General features: G+C 39.7%; 1 protein-coding gene across 1 annotated transcript in view; it reads right to left on the reverse strand.

Moving 5' to 3' along the window:
* Positions 1-15,093, reverse strand: part of SMC6 (structural maintenance of chromosomes 6) — a 1,850,548-nt gene that overhangs the window by 580,957 nt on the left and 1,254,498 nt on the right. Inside the window, exon 18 of the mRNA XM_044068538.1 lies at positions 2,057-2,192. Coding sequence (XP_043924473.1) covers positions 2,057-2,192 — 136 coding nt within the window. The remainder of the gene's footprint in view (positions 1-2,056; positions 2,193-15,093) is intronic.

Consider the following 15,093-nt stretch of genomic DNA (forward strand, 5'->3'; position numbering starts at 1 on the left):
TGGCAACAGCTGACTGATGCACTCGTGAACTGCTTCTGCTTCAGGATCCACGGCAAGAAAGACCGATATAATGGCGACAGCTGCCTCATTTTATAGCCCTGACAACCTGACATCGGCTTCAGACACCAGACAACCGACGCAGGAGGGAAAACCTTTACTCTGGTATTCGGGCCGGCTGAGCGCTACCCAGCAGGGATAACCCACAAGTGATGACTTCAACAGTGAAACACAAAGAACATACTATGTCTAAGCAATTTCAATTCTGTATCGCAGCTCAAAACACAATTTCCTTAGTTACACCAATTTTTGTACTCTGCATACTGCTGTTTTTAACTGGAAATTAAAGTTTATTTTTATTTCTAATAAGCCGCGGTGGTAACAGAAGATTTTTTTCTCCTGCTTTTACAGCTTTTCTTTTGGTACCTTTAGTACTGCAACAGTGTGTGTGTATTTAGTTACACCAATTTGGTCACCCAGTTATTTCTGACAGAATAGTATGCAGGGAATTTTTAAAGTCTGCCAACTCATTATACTTCTAAGAATATTTCACAATTACCTCTTTCTTCCCCATCACTCCTCCAGCTGCTTTTAGCACTGGATGCATTTCCCATGCCTCATCCAACACATTGTACACAATCTATCCATCTTACTATTTCTCAGCTTTCCTGCAGCCTCTACTCTTTTCTGTACTTGTCACACAAATTCCTATTGACTTATCTTCTTAATCTTACCTCCAATTCCCATTCTGTTGTTCCTTCAAATGCTTTCTTCACTTACTCAACTTTCAACCAATCTCCCTTTCACAAATTATACAGACTATATGACACAACATTTGTAGCTACAGTAACTAAAGTTTGAACACACAACTGCAGAAATCCCACTGAATACCGAAAAGACTAAGCTGGCAATTTCACTTGCATACTATTTTTTTGTTTTTTTTGCAGGGAGCTTTGATCCCCTACTCCTGCCAGTGGACATCTAGGTTTCCTACACCCCTTCCATTTACACATACCAACACAAAGACTGATGCATCTTGGAGAAAGGAGAATTTTCCAAGACATGATAATATTGATCTTACTATACATATCTCCCACTATTCACAGTACTGGGACCACACTTTTCGGTTCGAATCACTACATCTGCAAACTTCTGTATAGCACTCGTGCACACCATCAGCTCCCCAAAAAACACCTTAGCTATCCAATACCACACATCGTTTATTATCTCACTATTCATTCATATTTACCCTCATCAATGCCTTTCATTCTAAAGATGTTCTTGCCTCCTCCAGCTTATGTATTCTCTTATTATCTACATCTGGTTTTTGATTGCTTCTATGACTTTATACATTTACAAATGTCCCATATATTTTATTTACTGTCTACCACTGTACTTACTCCAAATCTTCCTACATCACTACTCTCTATCATATTCACAGTCACCACACAACTTCTAAAGTCTTGATGTTTCTAGAACCCCTCTTGCCCTCCACTTAACTTCTTTACAATCGCTGCCCTTTTTCCTATTAAAAAAATGTCAAGTATTTTCTGCAAATGCTCTAACTTTCATTTCATATATACAACCACTGGGACAAAATTATAATTCTACTAATAACCTCCTATTCAAAAATTTTCTCTGACTCAACATTCACCAAACTGCGCTCTCACATTATCACCCAATTACTTCCAATTTACAGTTTACTTCAAGCGCACTAAACTCTGACATACAAATACTTACCTTGTCCTTGATGAAAGGTAATCTCTATCACTCATCTCTACACACAGGTACACTTCAGGCAAGCATTATCCTCAAACGATCTGAATTCCTACATGATAGGTAGCGCCCCTCCCATTACATATTTTAGCAGGAAAACAAATCTCAGTAAGCTAGAGCTGCACTAATGGTTTGCAATAAGAAAAAACTTCATAAAGGTACAAATAAACTCAGTTAGCAAGATTTCTTAAGTCTTGTTGGCTTTCCTAACATTATCTACGAGAAGCACTGTTCCACAGACAGACATAGCTCCATTATTTTTTTTTTTACATGCACTAAATACCTGCAGTTGTTTTCGTTTCTGATGGTGTCTTCTACAAAAGTCTTCATTTTGTTTTATGTCATCTCCTATTGACTGGAGCCGATGTTGGAATGTTGCAAGGTGAGCATTCTTGTTTTCTATTTCTTTCTCTAAAAGACTATTCCAAAAATATATGCACGTTGTTAAAACAGAATTCTTGTTTATTAACATGTAAACACCTTTAAAAAATAAATGTATTAGTAGCCATAATGACAAGTATTCAAAATACTGCTCAAGAATAGCATGAATAATGTGAAACATTCAGCACAGGAAATGGCCCCATACACATGTCCAACTACCAACGTTTTCACACAAAAATTACTTTAATCAGTTAATTATTTCACAATCAAAGGACAGCAATAAAAGTCAAATTACTACCATAAGCCACAAACACTGGAGAGATGAGGAAGTCCATAATTCACCTCCTGCTCCGATTAACCATATCAGTGGTATAACAGACAACAGAAGATCACGTAAGGAAGAAAGGAAGGATTTAAGGGTCAGACAGCCTGATCTCTCTCTTGGAAATGGAGTATGTCCCTGCTTGGGATAGTAATATTTAACACGGTAAACAAAAAAATGCTGTGGGAATTCTTTAGCAATGACATCTTCATGTTAGCATGCAGATACCTGTGGATAGGTTGCACACCTAAAGAAGAAGCAAGGTGGGGGAGGAGGGCGCTTACAGGAATTCTGCAGTACTGTTAAACTAGGGACGGAAAAATCTTTCAGGAGGCAAAATGAGAGAAGTGAGGTGCTAGATCAGACTAAGGAAATCAATGACAACAAAAACTAAAAAAGGAATTCAAAGATGCGAATTATCAGTAGCTACTACTATGATAGCAGCATTTGACTACGGCCGAAATTTATGATGCTGTACAAGTAAAGGTAATGATCATAAAGTGTAGTTGGCAACAGTTTTGCATTTTTTTTGTTTCTTTATCCTTAATGTTTTAGGTCTTTCAGTGTGGACAAACAGCCATATCCAAACATGTGGCAATGAGTGAGTAGTAGCTGCTTTCATAGCTCACAGGTAAATACTAGGCTATCAGTCTGCACACTATTACAAAATCTAGACAATAAACAGTGTCCAGAATACAACCTTGTATCTGTGAGGAAAATACCTTAACCATTACATCACCCCACTCCTCTACAACTACAGTATGAAAATTAATCAGGAAAAAGGTTTAATCATCTACTACAATACTAGACAGTAACATAATCTCATGTCAAATACTGTCAAAGCACAACTCAATGAAAAGTTATTCAGAACTTCATAAAAAGTGGCTGTATATGACAAAACGTAACATTTATCTGATCACTGACACCGATAAGAAAGAATCAGATTTACAGCAGTACTAACCTCACTCTGCCATTACTAGAAGCTAAATAATTTAATTGGGTAACTCAATGAATTCTTGCTGAATAACAGTAAATGTAAACTCATGCATGTTAAAAATCATAATGTTAACCTAACATTTCCTGGGAGAATTTTAGATTAATGGCAACTAAGCATCACTTAGCCCAAAAGATTTTAATTGACAAGGGGAATAAAAACATCAAACACAGGAAATTATGGGAACAAATGTTTAATATTATTCTGGCCTAGCTCATTACAATATCGTAAAATTAACTACATATAAAAGGTTCCATATTAACCTGTACCTATAGCCCACTAAACTTTTCTAATTTTTCTTCATCCTCCTTTTTTATAATGTATATTTCTAATCACAATAATTTTCACTGAACTGTAACAATTTATCTCGAGTATTGAAAGCATCTATGTATATAGTGCAAATAGTACTGATTGTTTTACTACTGTACCACCAATAATGTATAATAACCTTTTTTTCTTTCTTTTTGAAGTGATGTTACCTCTACATATTATACTATGTTTGTTACCTTATATCAATGAAAATAATAAAGAATTTTTGGGAAAAAAATCATAATGTTAAGCTTAACGAATCTTAGAGGGTCAGAAAGAACTTTTCTCAGAGTAAATTTTCAGATGCAAAGATCTTACTTAGTTAATGACAAGGAATCCTCATAAAAGCTTAAGTCACTTAACAGTGTATGTGTCCTTACTGAAGTGAGAAAGTCAGTAGTCTAGAAGTAAGGTAAAAGTCATAGTAGTTTAAACTGATGTTATGAGCAGCAAGCAGGTTTCTAGAAAGCAAAGGTAGACAGAAGTACTCAAAATAAACTCATGTCACCAAACAACGAACAAGTAAACTCCATAAGGTAATAAAGATATATCAGGATTAAAACAGACTGGACTGTGAGTCAGTAACACTAACTACAGCTCCACAATGCCATCTAAACCAACATACACAAATATTCTTGCAGCTAGAAGGAAACCATACTTTCCATTGTCTGCTCTTTGTATGCATCTAGATCCTTGCAGATAGCCCTCCCACTTGGCCTCCCCTCCACCATTCCCCATTGTATCACACCCGCAAACTGTAGTACTGTAATATCCACTAGGCCCAGTCCTTCCATGTGCCCACCACTTACTCTATTAAAACATGTTTAAATAAATTCAAGCTAAGGTTTACACCCTCTATTTCTAAATATTGCAAAATGGTGCCTCTCTGTTCCTTTTCTTAAAATGTAGTCTTTTCTAACTTTTACTTATGATCCTGCACAATGGACTGCATAACATTCCTCCTTGTCGCCAGTGAACAGATCCCCATCTCACCCTTCCTTCATATTCCAGCACCCGCCCCCGACAATCCTTGCCACCTTCCTCTGTACCTTTTCTAGCATGGAGAGACTGGCAGAATAGAATAATTACCTCCCAGTTCCCAGAGTCTATTCCTGTAAAGATACAGCCTAGCAGCCTGTTCACTTCAGATGATGGTACTGTGTTCTGCCTCAGCTGGACAATTATTGTTGCCAGCAGAAAAAGGTCTTTCTCCTTGCCCGTCTGCCTGAACTGTATCCTCCTAATCAAAGAAAAAACCTGCCAAGGGGCCATCTCCAAGTACAGCACTTGACATTTATCTGTGCTGAGTCTAAAACTGTCATGTGGTGAAAAGTCTAAGAAACCACTTTAGAGTCCTTTCTTGACCTATTCTCTCCATCAAACACTGAGGCCTCAATACAAGTATACACAAGTAAAAAGGTAAATCCTGCTGTTGATGGTCAATATTACACGTAAGACAAATATGTTAAAAATGGTAGCTCTAGGATACACTCCCCGAGTCCATCACTAGTTACCCTCTTGTTCTAAGAAAGAGGCCCTACAGCACCCGACCACACACTGTATTCTCCCCTCCAACCACCTTCATATTCACTGCATCATTTTTTCCTCCAATTCCTACAGTGTAAGCTTGCTCACTAATCTTCAGTGCGACAGAGACTTCAGGGCTGGTAAATAAGCTTAAGGTCTACTGCCCATCTAGGAGATTGGTGTCCCAGATCTCATTTTCAAACTCACAGAAGGACTTCTTGAAGTAATGAATTCATGGGCTGAACTTAACTGGGAAGGAAAATTCATTCCATAAGCAAGGCAGTCTTTGACAGACTCACAGATTTGAACAAAAAATAAATCCAAGCACCTGGTGCAGAATTAGCAACAACAGATCTCCATCTGCCAAGCATCAGTGGCGAGTGTGCTACTGCTGAACCACTAACACTAGAATTAGAAGTTATAATGAAGTCAAAGAACAAAACAGGAATGGCCACCTCTGTCCACTTCTATTGCAACAAAGTCACAAACTGAATTTGAAGTTTTTGACAGGATTTTTTTTTTGTTTAATCAGCCCATGATGATTGGCATCCTAAAACTGACTACCTTCTAAACATGGTAGTTGTTTCCACGGTTGGTGCAGCACCACTAAGTGAAGTGGTCCTACCTGAAACCATTTTATAGTTCCTCTGACCTCTCCACAGATGCTCTCAAACTGCTGAATATGGATGTCAAGTGTTTTGTCAAGACTGAGAAGCATACCAGAGGATTCGGAGGATGGTGCAATCCATCAGGTTAAGAACCATTTTCAATATTTAGAAATGAACAGCAAGGCATGCCAACTTCAACGCATAGGGAAAACAAAGATTTATTCAAACTCAAGAGAGGATCAAGATGCCTCATTATTATATCAAGTCTAAAAGCACATGCACACATTAGGGGCAATATATCTTAGAGGGTTGTTGCTGTGAGAAATATGCTGCAGTGAATCTATCAGTGCAGTGTGTGACAATGAGAAAGTAACTTAACCAGCCAATAATCAGAGGCTGCCAGTGGCACCTCAGAGACTTACACAGTTAATAAATGAATAAAATAAAACAAATGAAAGAAAGCAGACTTGTAAACAGAATGGTACTCAAAAATCTACCACAGAAAAATCTTCTAAAATGGTCTATTTACCTTATGGTTAGCCCAGTTCATGTCAGCTCCACTGGAATAAAGGAATAAACCTCTAACTATAACCCTGGTTCAACTAGAATAGAAGCAAGGGTACTGGGAGAGCTGACTAAGGAGACAAAAAAATGACAAGGCATACCCTTGCTTGCCTTTCTCTGGCTGCTTTGTGCATTTCTGGAAAGTGATCCCCTGCTGGGGGCAGGATGCATTGTGGGAAGTCTCTTGCAGAGGCAAGGGACAGACCCATAGCAAATACCCATTGCATGTCATCTTGAGGAGACTGTAGGCATGTCCAGGGGGGTTAGGTGTATGAAAAATTCTACCTCGCACAAATCATCAGTAGTGGTACTCAGGCCACTCCCCCCAACTCTCAGAGCTAACCTGTCAGTTTGGGTGATGATGGTGGTTTCAGACCAAAAGAATAAGAGAGTCACAGGAAATATGGTACTGGGACAACAGATGTGTGAATGTACTGCAAAACAATGATGGAGGTGCTACACAGACCAGGAACAGAAGCAAGATGTAGTGATAATAGTTGGAAAAAAAGCAAAATGTAGTGATAATGGTTGGAAAAAAAAAAAAGAAAAGAAAAACGCTTAAGTCAGTAGGCAGGACAAAAAGAAAATAATACTAATGGGGAGTAAAACCTCATTAACTTCAAACTTGAAGCATAGTACAAAAGATGAAACAATGGAACATTTTCAATAAAATTAGGAATATGAAAGTTATGTGCATACCTTAAGGACAGATCCTTACTGTCCCCTCCCTGTACATTTTGATGAATGGGTCATCTCTCCATCATGGGATCCAAGCTGGCAAACTCAGATGCTTCTGCAGCACTCAAGCTCTCTTACCTCCCATAGTGCTATGAGGTTCCACTTTTATCTCAGATTGAGTTTGCCCTGAACAGTACATCTGAATGTGGAAAGCAAGAAACGAAGGTGTCAGTTTGGTTGGGGGATTATGGGAGGGACATCTAGATGGACAGAGAGGAACATGAAAAATCTATTATTATTGGCAGGTACATAGCCTTCCATATCCTATCTCGTCCCCTGCCAGTTTTGATGTCTGGAAAAGAATCTCTAGCTACTTTTCTCACAGGAGAGTCAAGGCAAGCTACTGCTAAGAACAGTGGAACCAAATGCAGATCTGCATCTCGACATAAATTTGTTTATAAAGATTGATAAAGGTGTGCATTGTTGACCAAGCTGAAGCAGCACAGATGTCATCTACAGTAAAATGTTTGAAATAAGCTGTAGAGCTTTGAAATGGATCTTGTAGAATCTGCTTTGGGTTTAGATGGCAATGTTATGCCTTTGGAATAGTTAAACAACGAAGACATAGCCTAAACACCATCTAGGTACCATCTAGATAATGTAACTTTGGAAACTTTGGCCAATAGTTTAGCTTTTGGAAAGGATATGCGTCGGTTGTTTCTTCTTATGGATTTGGTCTGTGAAGACAATGCCTCAGTTGATTACAGTGTCCTGGATAGTCGTGTTTGTAGTCTCCCCTGACAGTATGACTGGGGAAGAAAACAGTTAAAAGAATTGGCAGTTTCTGAGCCTAATTAAGGAACAAAAAAAGGGTTAGGTCTGAGAGAAACTATCTGTATGGAAACTCAAATGTAACTGTTGGCAAGATAAGGCATGCAATTCAGAAATCCTTTTTGCAGAGGTAGTCATAACAAAAAGGTCTTCCAGAAGAGGTATCTTAAAAAAGAAGATGAAGCAGGTTCAAATGGAGTTTTGTTTAAGCCTGAAGTATTACTATGAGCTTCCATGGTGGAGTAGGGGTTTTTAATGGGTGGTTTCAGAGAATGGTTCCTTTTAAAAAGGCTTTGCAAACCTAAAGAGAGGATTAGCGTAGACCTATATGGAGGTGCAAAGTGACAGTTGGACATTAATTGTGGAATAACTGGCATCGGAGTCAAAAAGACCAGTCAAGAAGGGCAGAACAGAAAATACTGGAGAGCTAAAAAGACAGTGAAAATCTTTTTTCATTTGCTCTTATACACATTTCTAGTAGATTGTTTTTGAGAAGAAGTCAAAATCTGAACCATTCTCAAAGACAAGCCAAGGTTACTGGTCATTAATAGAATTGGAGAAACCAAACCATTAGCTTCAAGGAGTTGATGTCTTGATAATGCATGCTGGATGGGTGAGAAGGTCCAATTGCGCATTCACAGACATTGGGGGGGGGGGGGGGGCATGTCAGATAAGGCCAAAGCAATGAGAACAATATTAGTCTGGGCCAAAAGGGGAGCTATAAGGATGACTGTTGCTTTGCACAGGAATGCTTTCAGTAAGAAAACTGCTATCACTGCAACAGGGGGAGAGGCATGCAGAAGTCCATGTGTCCAAGGGTGATGGTCCCTGTGTAGGAATAACAGCAAAATAATTGCTGCATTTGGTGTTTTTGCAGAGGCAAACAGACCAAAACAAGGCTGGCCAGGGGCTAAATATCGCAGCTGCCACTGTGGGATTGATGGAGCACTCGTGAAGCTTAAGGATACAGCGACTGATCCTGTCCACTAGAAGACTGTTCTAACCTGGAATAAGTATTGCAATTAGAAAGTGCTGTGATGATATCGCCCACTAAGACACTCTCATTGGCAAAGTGAGTAACACCAAATTCCTCCTTGTTTGCTAATGTACCATACCACTGATATATTATCTGTGTGTGGATGAAGATCACATCCTGAGGAAGGAGATCCTGAAGTGCCAGCACTGCCAAAACAACTGACCTCATCTCCAAAACACTGATGTAAAGGTGAGCCATTTGTTGAGTCCATATTTTTGAACTGTTCTCCCTCCTCATAATGAGCCACCCTACAGAGGAGGTATCCAAGTTAACTATATCCAGTGGTAATGGAAAACCAAAGGTCTGCCCCTCAAACAGGCAGGGACTGGATCCACAGTTTTAAGTGATCTCAGCACACTAAAGACAGCATTATGATAGGGTTCTACACTTGGACCTCATCAGAATGGTTTGGAGGGGCAGGTATATCTCACAGAGGATACCGTTGCTCTGGAACAGACTCCTCCAAGACCAAAGGGCAATGCCTAGAACTGGTAATGACTGGCTCCAAGATGAAAGTTTGGGAACCTTCTGCAGTGTTTCAAAACCTTGATGCTGTTGTAAGCATCCTGAAGGTTTATTAAGCACAATGAGTTCCCTTCCCATAACAGTGGATGTACGGAGTGCAACATGACCACCTGGAATGTTGTCTTTTTTACATGTAGATTTAGGCTGCTGAGGTCCTTGTTTTTTTTTTTGGCACTAAAAACAAACTTAAGAAGACTACAGATCCCTTCTAGTCTGGAGGGACCTCTTGGGTGGCTCTCTTTTGTAGAAGCAGCAAAATGTCTTGCACTGAAGCCCTTTAGTGGTGGGGTGGAATATATGAAAGGGACTTTTCCCTTTATTTAGGGGTAGAAACCAATGGAATTATACAGCCTCTAAATATTCTTTTCTTCACCCTAGTATCCTCCATAATGACCAACAAATTATCTGGGTGAAGAGAGAGATCCATTCCCAACTGTCTTTAGATAGGAGCAATTGGGCAACTTTTCTGGAGTGAGGAAAACTTTTGCCCAAAGGGGGCCTCTAAACACTTGGCTGTGGGAACTCTTCTGTTCTGAAGGTGACGTACATTAAAGGACCATGGTTTTGCCACAAGAGGGTCATAGTTACAATGCTGGGATTTCTTGAACTAGAGTCCCCACTACATCTCGGACACCTAGAATAGGACTTTTGAGTAGCAGCAAACTGAACCCCAATGGCAGACAGTATTTTCCATTCTTGTTCACTCTTGATTAGAGTATACTTTACTTTGGAACCAAAAAGCGATGAGCCATTCAGAAACAATGCCACAAAGTTGTCTTAAAAATCATACAGCCTCAATCAGACAAGATAGTACTCACTGGTTTTGCAGACATACTGGCTGCATTAGACAGTAACCTCATGGTCAGGTTGATAATGGATAACAGTGGTTGAGATGTGGGCTTCCTTTGACTTCCTTGTGTCTGCTGTTGGAGGTCTCTGATGGAATCTACAGTCTGTTCTGCTAGATCCCTTGCGAATCAAGTCAAATGTGATACACAGTTTAACGCCTCAAGGGAAAAAGTTCCCAAGGTCTAAGCCTGTTTTCTGAATCAGTCTACTGTTCCAGATTATCTATTAGAAGGATGGACTAGAGCTTTATTCTGAAAGCTCTTTCTTCGTGGCTACTGCAACCACAATGGAAACAATCAGGTTCCTTACTCCAACAGGGATGGCCCTTGAGACATCTCAAAATTTTATAAGACTTCTGGGGAATGAGTAACACCATGCTGGGGTCCTTGCTCTGCAGTCTTCCTCATTAGGTCAATAAGGTGGTCGGCAGGCAGGACCACCCATGAAAAAGACTTGCAACCGCCGAAGGTCTCAATGAATACATCTCCTAATCCTGGAAATAAGTGCCGGTGGGCCAGTTCACCCCTCTGTCCCATCATTTTATCACTTCTCCAAAGGTGGAGTTATCTGAGGCACTACATGGAGAGCCTTCTCCTTTATCAAGGTCTGTGTCGTTTGTGAGAGATTCCGTACGGGGATTTAAGTGTCTCCTCTTAACACTTCTATTTTTAACACCTTTATTAAATTATCACTTAAGACATAGGGAAACGAAAAATGCATTAATTTTGTTTCCATTTACATATATTACGCATCACTTCTTTTCTTTATTTGTAATTGTCATCAGTCCAACATTACATAAACTGCTGAATTCCTGCCTTCCCTTTAACTTCACCGTTCCTTTTCCTGAACATTATTCGTCATGCATTGTTGCCACACTTTTCATTTATTTTTATGTAATTTGCTCCTTCTCTTTTCTAAAGATTCCCCTTCCAGTTCTTTTATAATATCCAATACTTCAAAAACAGTTAGACTGATTTCCATTTTCTAGCTTTTTTTGGCAGCCAAAAGAGAAACTTAAGGCCTTATTATACCCAGGCGATTCCTATGTCCCAGCGCAAAAAAGTCATATCATTAGTTACAGCCATTTGTTCACTCAATATTTCTGACAGAGTGGACTGTAAGGAATTTTAAAAATCTCCCAACTCATTACACTCACAAAACACACGCTCCCAGTTACCTCTTTCATCCCCATCACACCTCCAACATTTGCTACCTATCTGAGGAAAATTTCTTTGAGATCTAGTTGGGTTTTAAAAATACCCAACGCAAACACTTCCAAGCAAAGATCCTAAATCTTCTGGACTTTGTTGCATACTTGGGAGACTTGCATATGTCCTCACATTGTTCTCTTGTAAACTGCCTTTCTAGTATCTCTTCCGAATCTTTCCTGACCTCATCTGATTGATTCTTGCAGTTATCACGCAATATTTTACATGTCCTACTAATTATCCCTTTTTTAACAGTAGCTTATGTTCTAGACTCAATAAAAAAAAATAAACACCAGAGAAGGTCTCAAGTTCATTGGTATGTTCTAGGCTAAAGACCACTAGTGCCTTTTTAAGCCTAGCCATGCATCCCAATTCTCTGACATGTTTTAGTACCTTTGATAAGTGTAGGCAGGGCTTAGGAGACTAAACATTTGCAAGCAAGTGCCTGGGAGATGAACCATTTACAGGCTGTGTCCATTACAGACACATGTTCTGCATCCAATTGTCCATGTTGCACTTGCTTTGGGTTAGAGAGACACTCTGCTTCACATGGATGGGCAGCCTGTTCTAGAGAAGGGGTAGTCTACTGGAATACATACCGGTCTCTCCAGCAGGTCCTACTTACATCAGAGGCAAGGTTAAAGTGTTTAGAACAGGCATTTCTGGTGCTGTTTGTCTTGGGCATATGCAGGAGGTCCATCACGGTGGGATCTGACAATGCCTTGTATGACAGGCATAGTTCTCCCCTCAACAGCCTGTAGGAGACAGAATACAGGGATAAGGCTTTGATCCGGTCTGTATATGGCATGTTACCTATGCTTTGTATTCTTTTAGTGAGGAACCTCTGTAGACATTCCAATTGTTGGATGTGTCTGGTTAGGTACATACCTAAGGGGATATTGTACTCATTGATAGGCCTGATGAATGCTGAATACAGTGAAACAATGATCTCCTTGTACCTAGATGCCATACCTTACTTTATAAGTTGCACAACACAGAAGGATGTCCTCACTACTGCAGACACGTGATGGTCAAAGGCTAGATTACTGTCTATGTGCATCCTCAAGTCCCTGACTACTGGGTCGACTCCGAAAAGCATGTTGTCAATATGATAGTTACCAGTGGTGGATAACTTTCCAAAGGATACTATAATGCATTTCTTGGCATTCGGTTTTAGTCCATGGCTCTAACACAAGTCCTTTGTCTTTATCAGCCATTCCTGGAGAACATTAGGGTTGGTGGGGGATTCTATGACTGCTCCTAATTTGCAATCTTCTGCAAATACGGTCAGACAGAGGCCTTTGACGTTGGTCTTGAACTCAGACAAAAAGGAGCAGTCCCAGAACAATCCCTGAGTGGCACCACCTGGCCTCTTTGTAGAGGTGGACTCCCCAATTTTAACTTCCCGAGTCCAATCTGTGAGCCAGCTATCTGCCAGGTGACATAAGGGTTTATACCTAAGATCTCTTAAGTTTATCAACAATGTCTAAGTGGGGTATTAGGTCAATTACATTTTACAAGGTCAAAATAGGTGGTGTGAACTGTTATTGCCCTCCTCCACTGCTTTGTTGAGTAGTCATAACCTGCCCCTAACAAAATCAATTTTGAATCCAGTGTTTGGGGGTTTCCTATGTCATGACTGATCACTGTCATGACAACTCTTTCCCTGGCTTTGCATATGAGGCTAGTGAGACTTATGGGTCTGGAGTTTCCAATGTCTGTAGATGGCCCAACATTGTGCAGAGGGATGACTGTTGCTGTTCTTCATTCGTGAGGCATGAAGCCTGTTTGGAAATTATGGTTAAACAGTAATTCCATGTGGCCTGATAGGTCATGTTTCATGATGTTTAGAAGACATCCTGGGGTATTGTCTTGGCTCATCAATGCAGTGTTCTTAGCTTTACAGAAAGCATTGAGGTCCTGCTCCCTAGTGGCAGCAGGAGTTCATATCTAATGGTATATCCTGAGGGGAAGTTAGTGGGGAGGCAGAGGTAAAGTTAGAGTTGAATTTGTCTGCTAGTCAGTTTGCTATATCTTCTGGCTCATTATAGGTGACTCCATTAACAATGAGTTCCATACTCAACTGTGTATTGCCTTTGAGGTTATGGACATAGTGAAAGAATGCTTTGTGGTTGTCCTTGGCCTGGGAGGCCAAATGTACCTCTAAATTGCCTTTGGTAGACTATTTGTCCTCTGAGTTGTTTGTTTAGCTTGAAGAGAATGTTTTTATTCTGTTGGGTGCTACATCATCTAATTTTTGTGACGATTTTCATCCTTCTGTCATATAGTCTACTGATGTTGTGATTTCAACAGGATGGCTTGTTTCTGAGTTTCTTCCTGGTGGGTACAGGTGCATTTATGCAGGCATTAAAATGATTGTAAGGTTTCTTTCAATTGAGCTTTTCACTTAAGTTTCACCTATCCCTATTTCTTTGTCTATACACTGATCCCAGTTTTTTGGTAGTGAAGATAGTCTGTGGCCTGCAGTCCAAATGTCTTCATGGCTTCATCTCACTCTATTATCTTTCCCTCTCTAATTAGTAGCACCTAATATCTTGGTAACTTTGCCAGTTTTCATCAGTAAATTCCAACCCCATCTAGTCTATTTTCTGTACCTTTGCTTGCAGTCATCCCCAATAGCAAAATCTCCTTTCTCCTGTTGGCTGACTTCTTAGAATACTCTCTGCTACTATTCTGTATAGCTGCTGTTATTCTCCTTAAAGATCTGCATCCAAAATCCCTTCTTTAAATTCATCCCTGCTTCATCATTTATCTCTTTCCACATTGAATTACAACCTTCTGCTTGTGCTATGTATATGAACCTTAACTGCGTAGCTCTAAAATATCCCTTCAAGTCAGGTAATTATAAACCATATTGTTTTACTGGAAGGATCAACTTATCCCTTGCCACATCCACTCCCGATAAAATCCTTCAACTCTTTATTATTGTCCTCTGGTTGATAAAAATATGCCTGACCTGTATATAAAACTAAAGAAAAACATTTTCACAGTTTGTATCTTACTATCCATAAACAAGAGCTTTCAATTTCTCACTTTTCATATATAAAAAAAAAGTTATGTACATACCATAATGTTGCATATCTGTGTTGTCGATTTTCTTTCTTCCTCAACTGTCTGCCATGAATAAAGCTTGTGGTAACCAAAACGCTCTCAAACTTCTCCCTTACCCATAATGCATCAATCCCTAATATACCTCATATCTTGTTTGCCGATTCTACCAGAAGTAATATGCATTAACATGTGAAAAAAAGAAGTTATGTTCTTACCATAACATTCCACCTGTGTTGTCCATCTTCATTCATTCAATTACTGATGGGTGTTGTTTCCGTCCTTGGAATTGAGGTCAGCCTTATAACAAGCTTGTGCCAGCCAAAAAAACTCTCGAGCTAAGCTTTACCCATAGTGCCCCTCTCCCTGTTACCTCCTATCAAGTTTGCCCATGGTAAAGAAGCAGAGGCTTTTTCTGA

The sequence above is a fragment of the Protopterus annectens genome, chromosome 1.part0 (assembly GCF_019279795.1).
Source record: "Protopterus annectens isolate FY-2018-M chromosome 1.part0, PAN1.0, whole genome shotgun sequence".
Taxonomy (NCBI): domain Eukaryota; kingdom Metazoa; phylum Chordata; order Ceratodontiformes; family Protopteridae; genus Protopterus; species Protopterus annectens.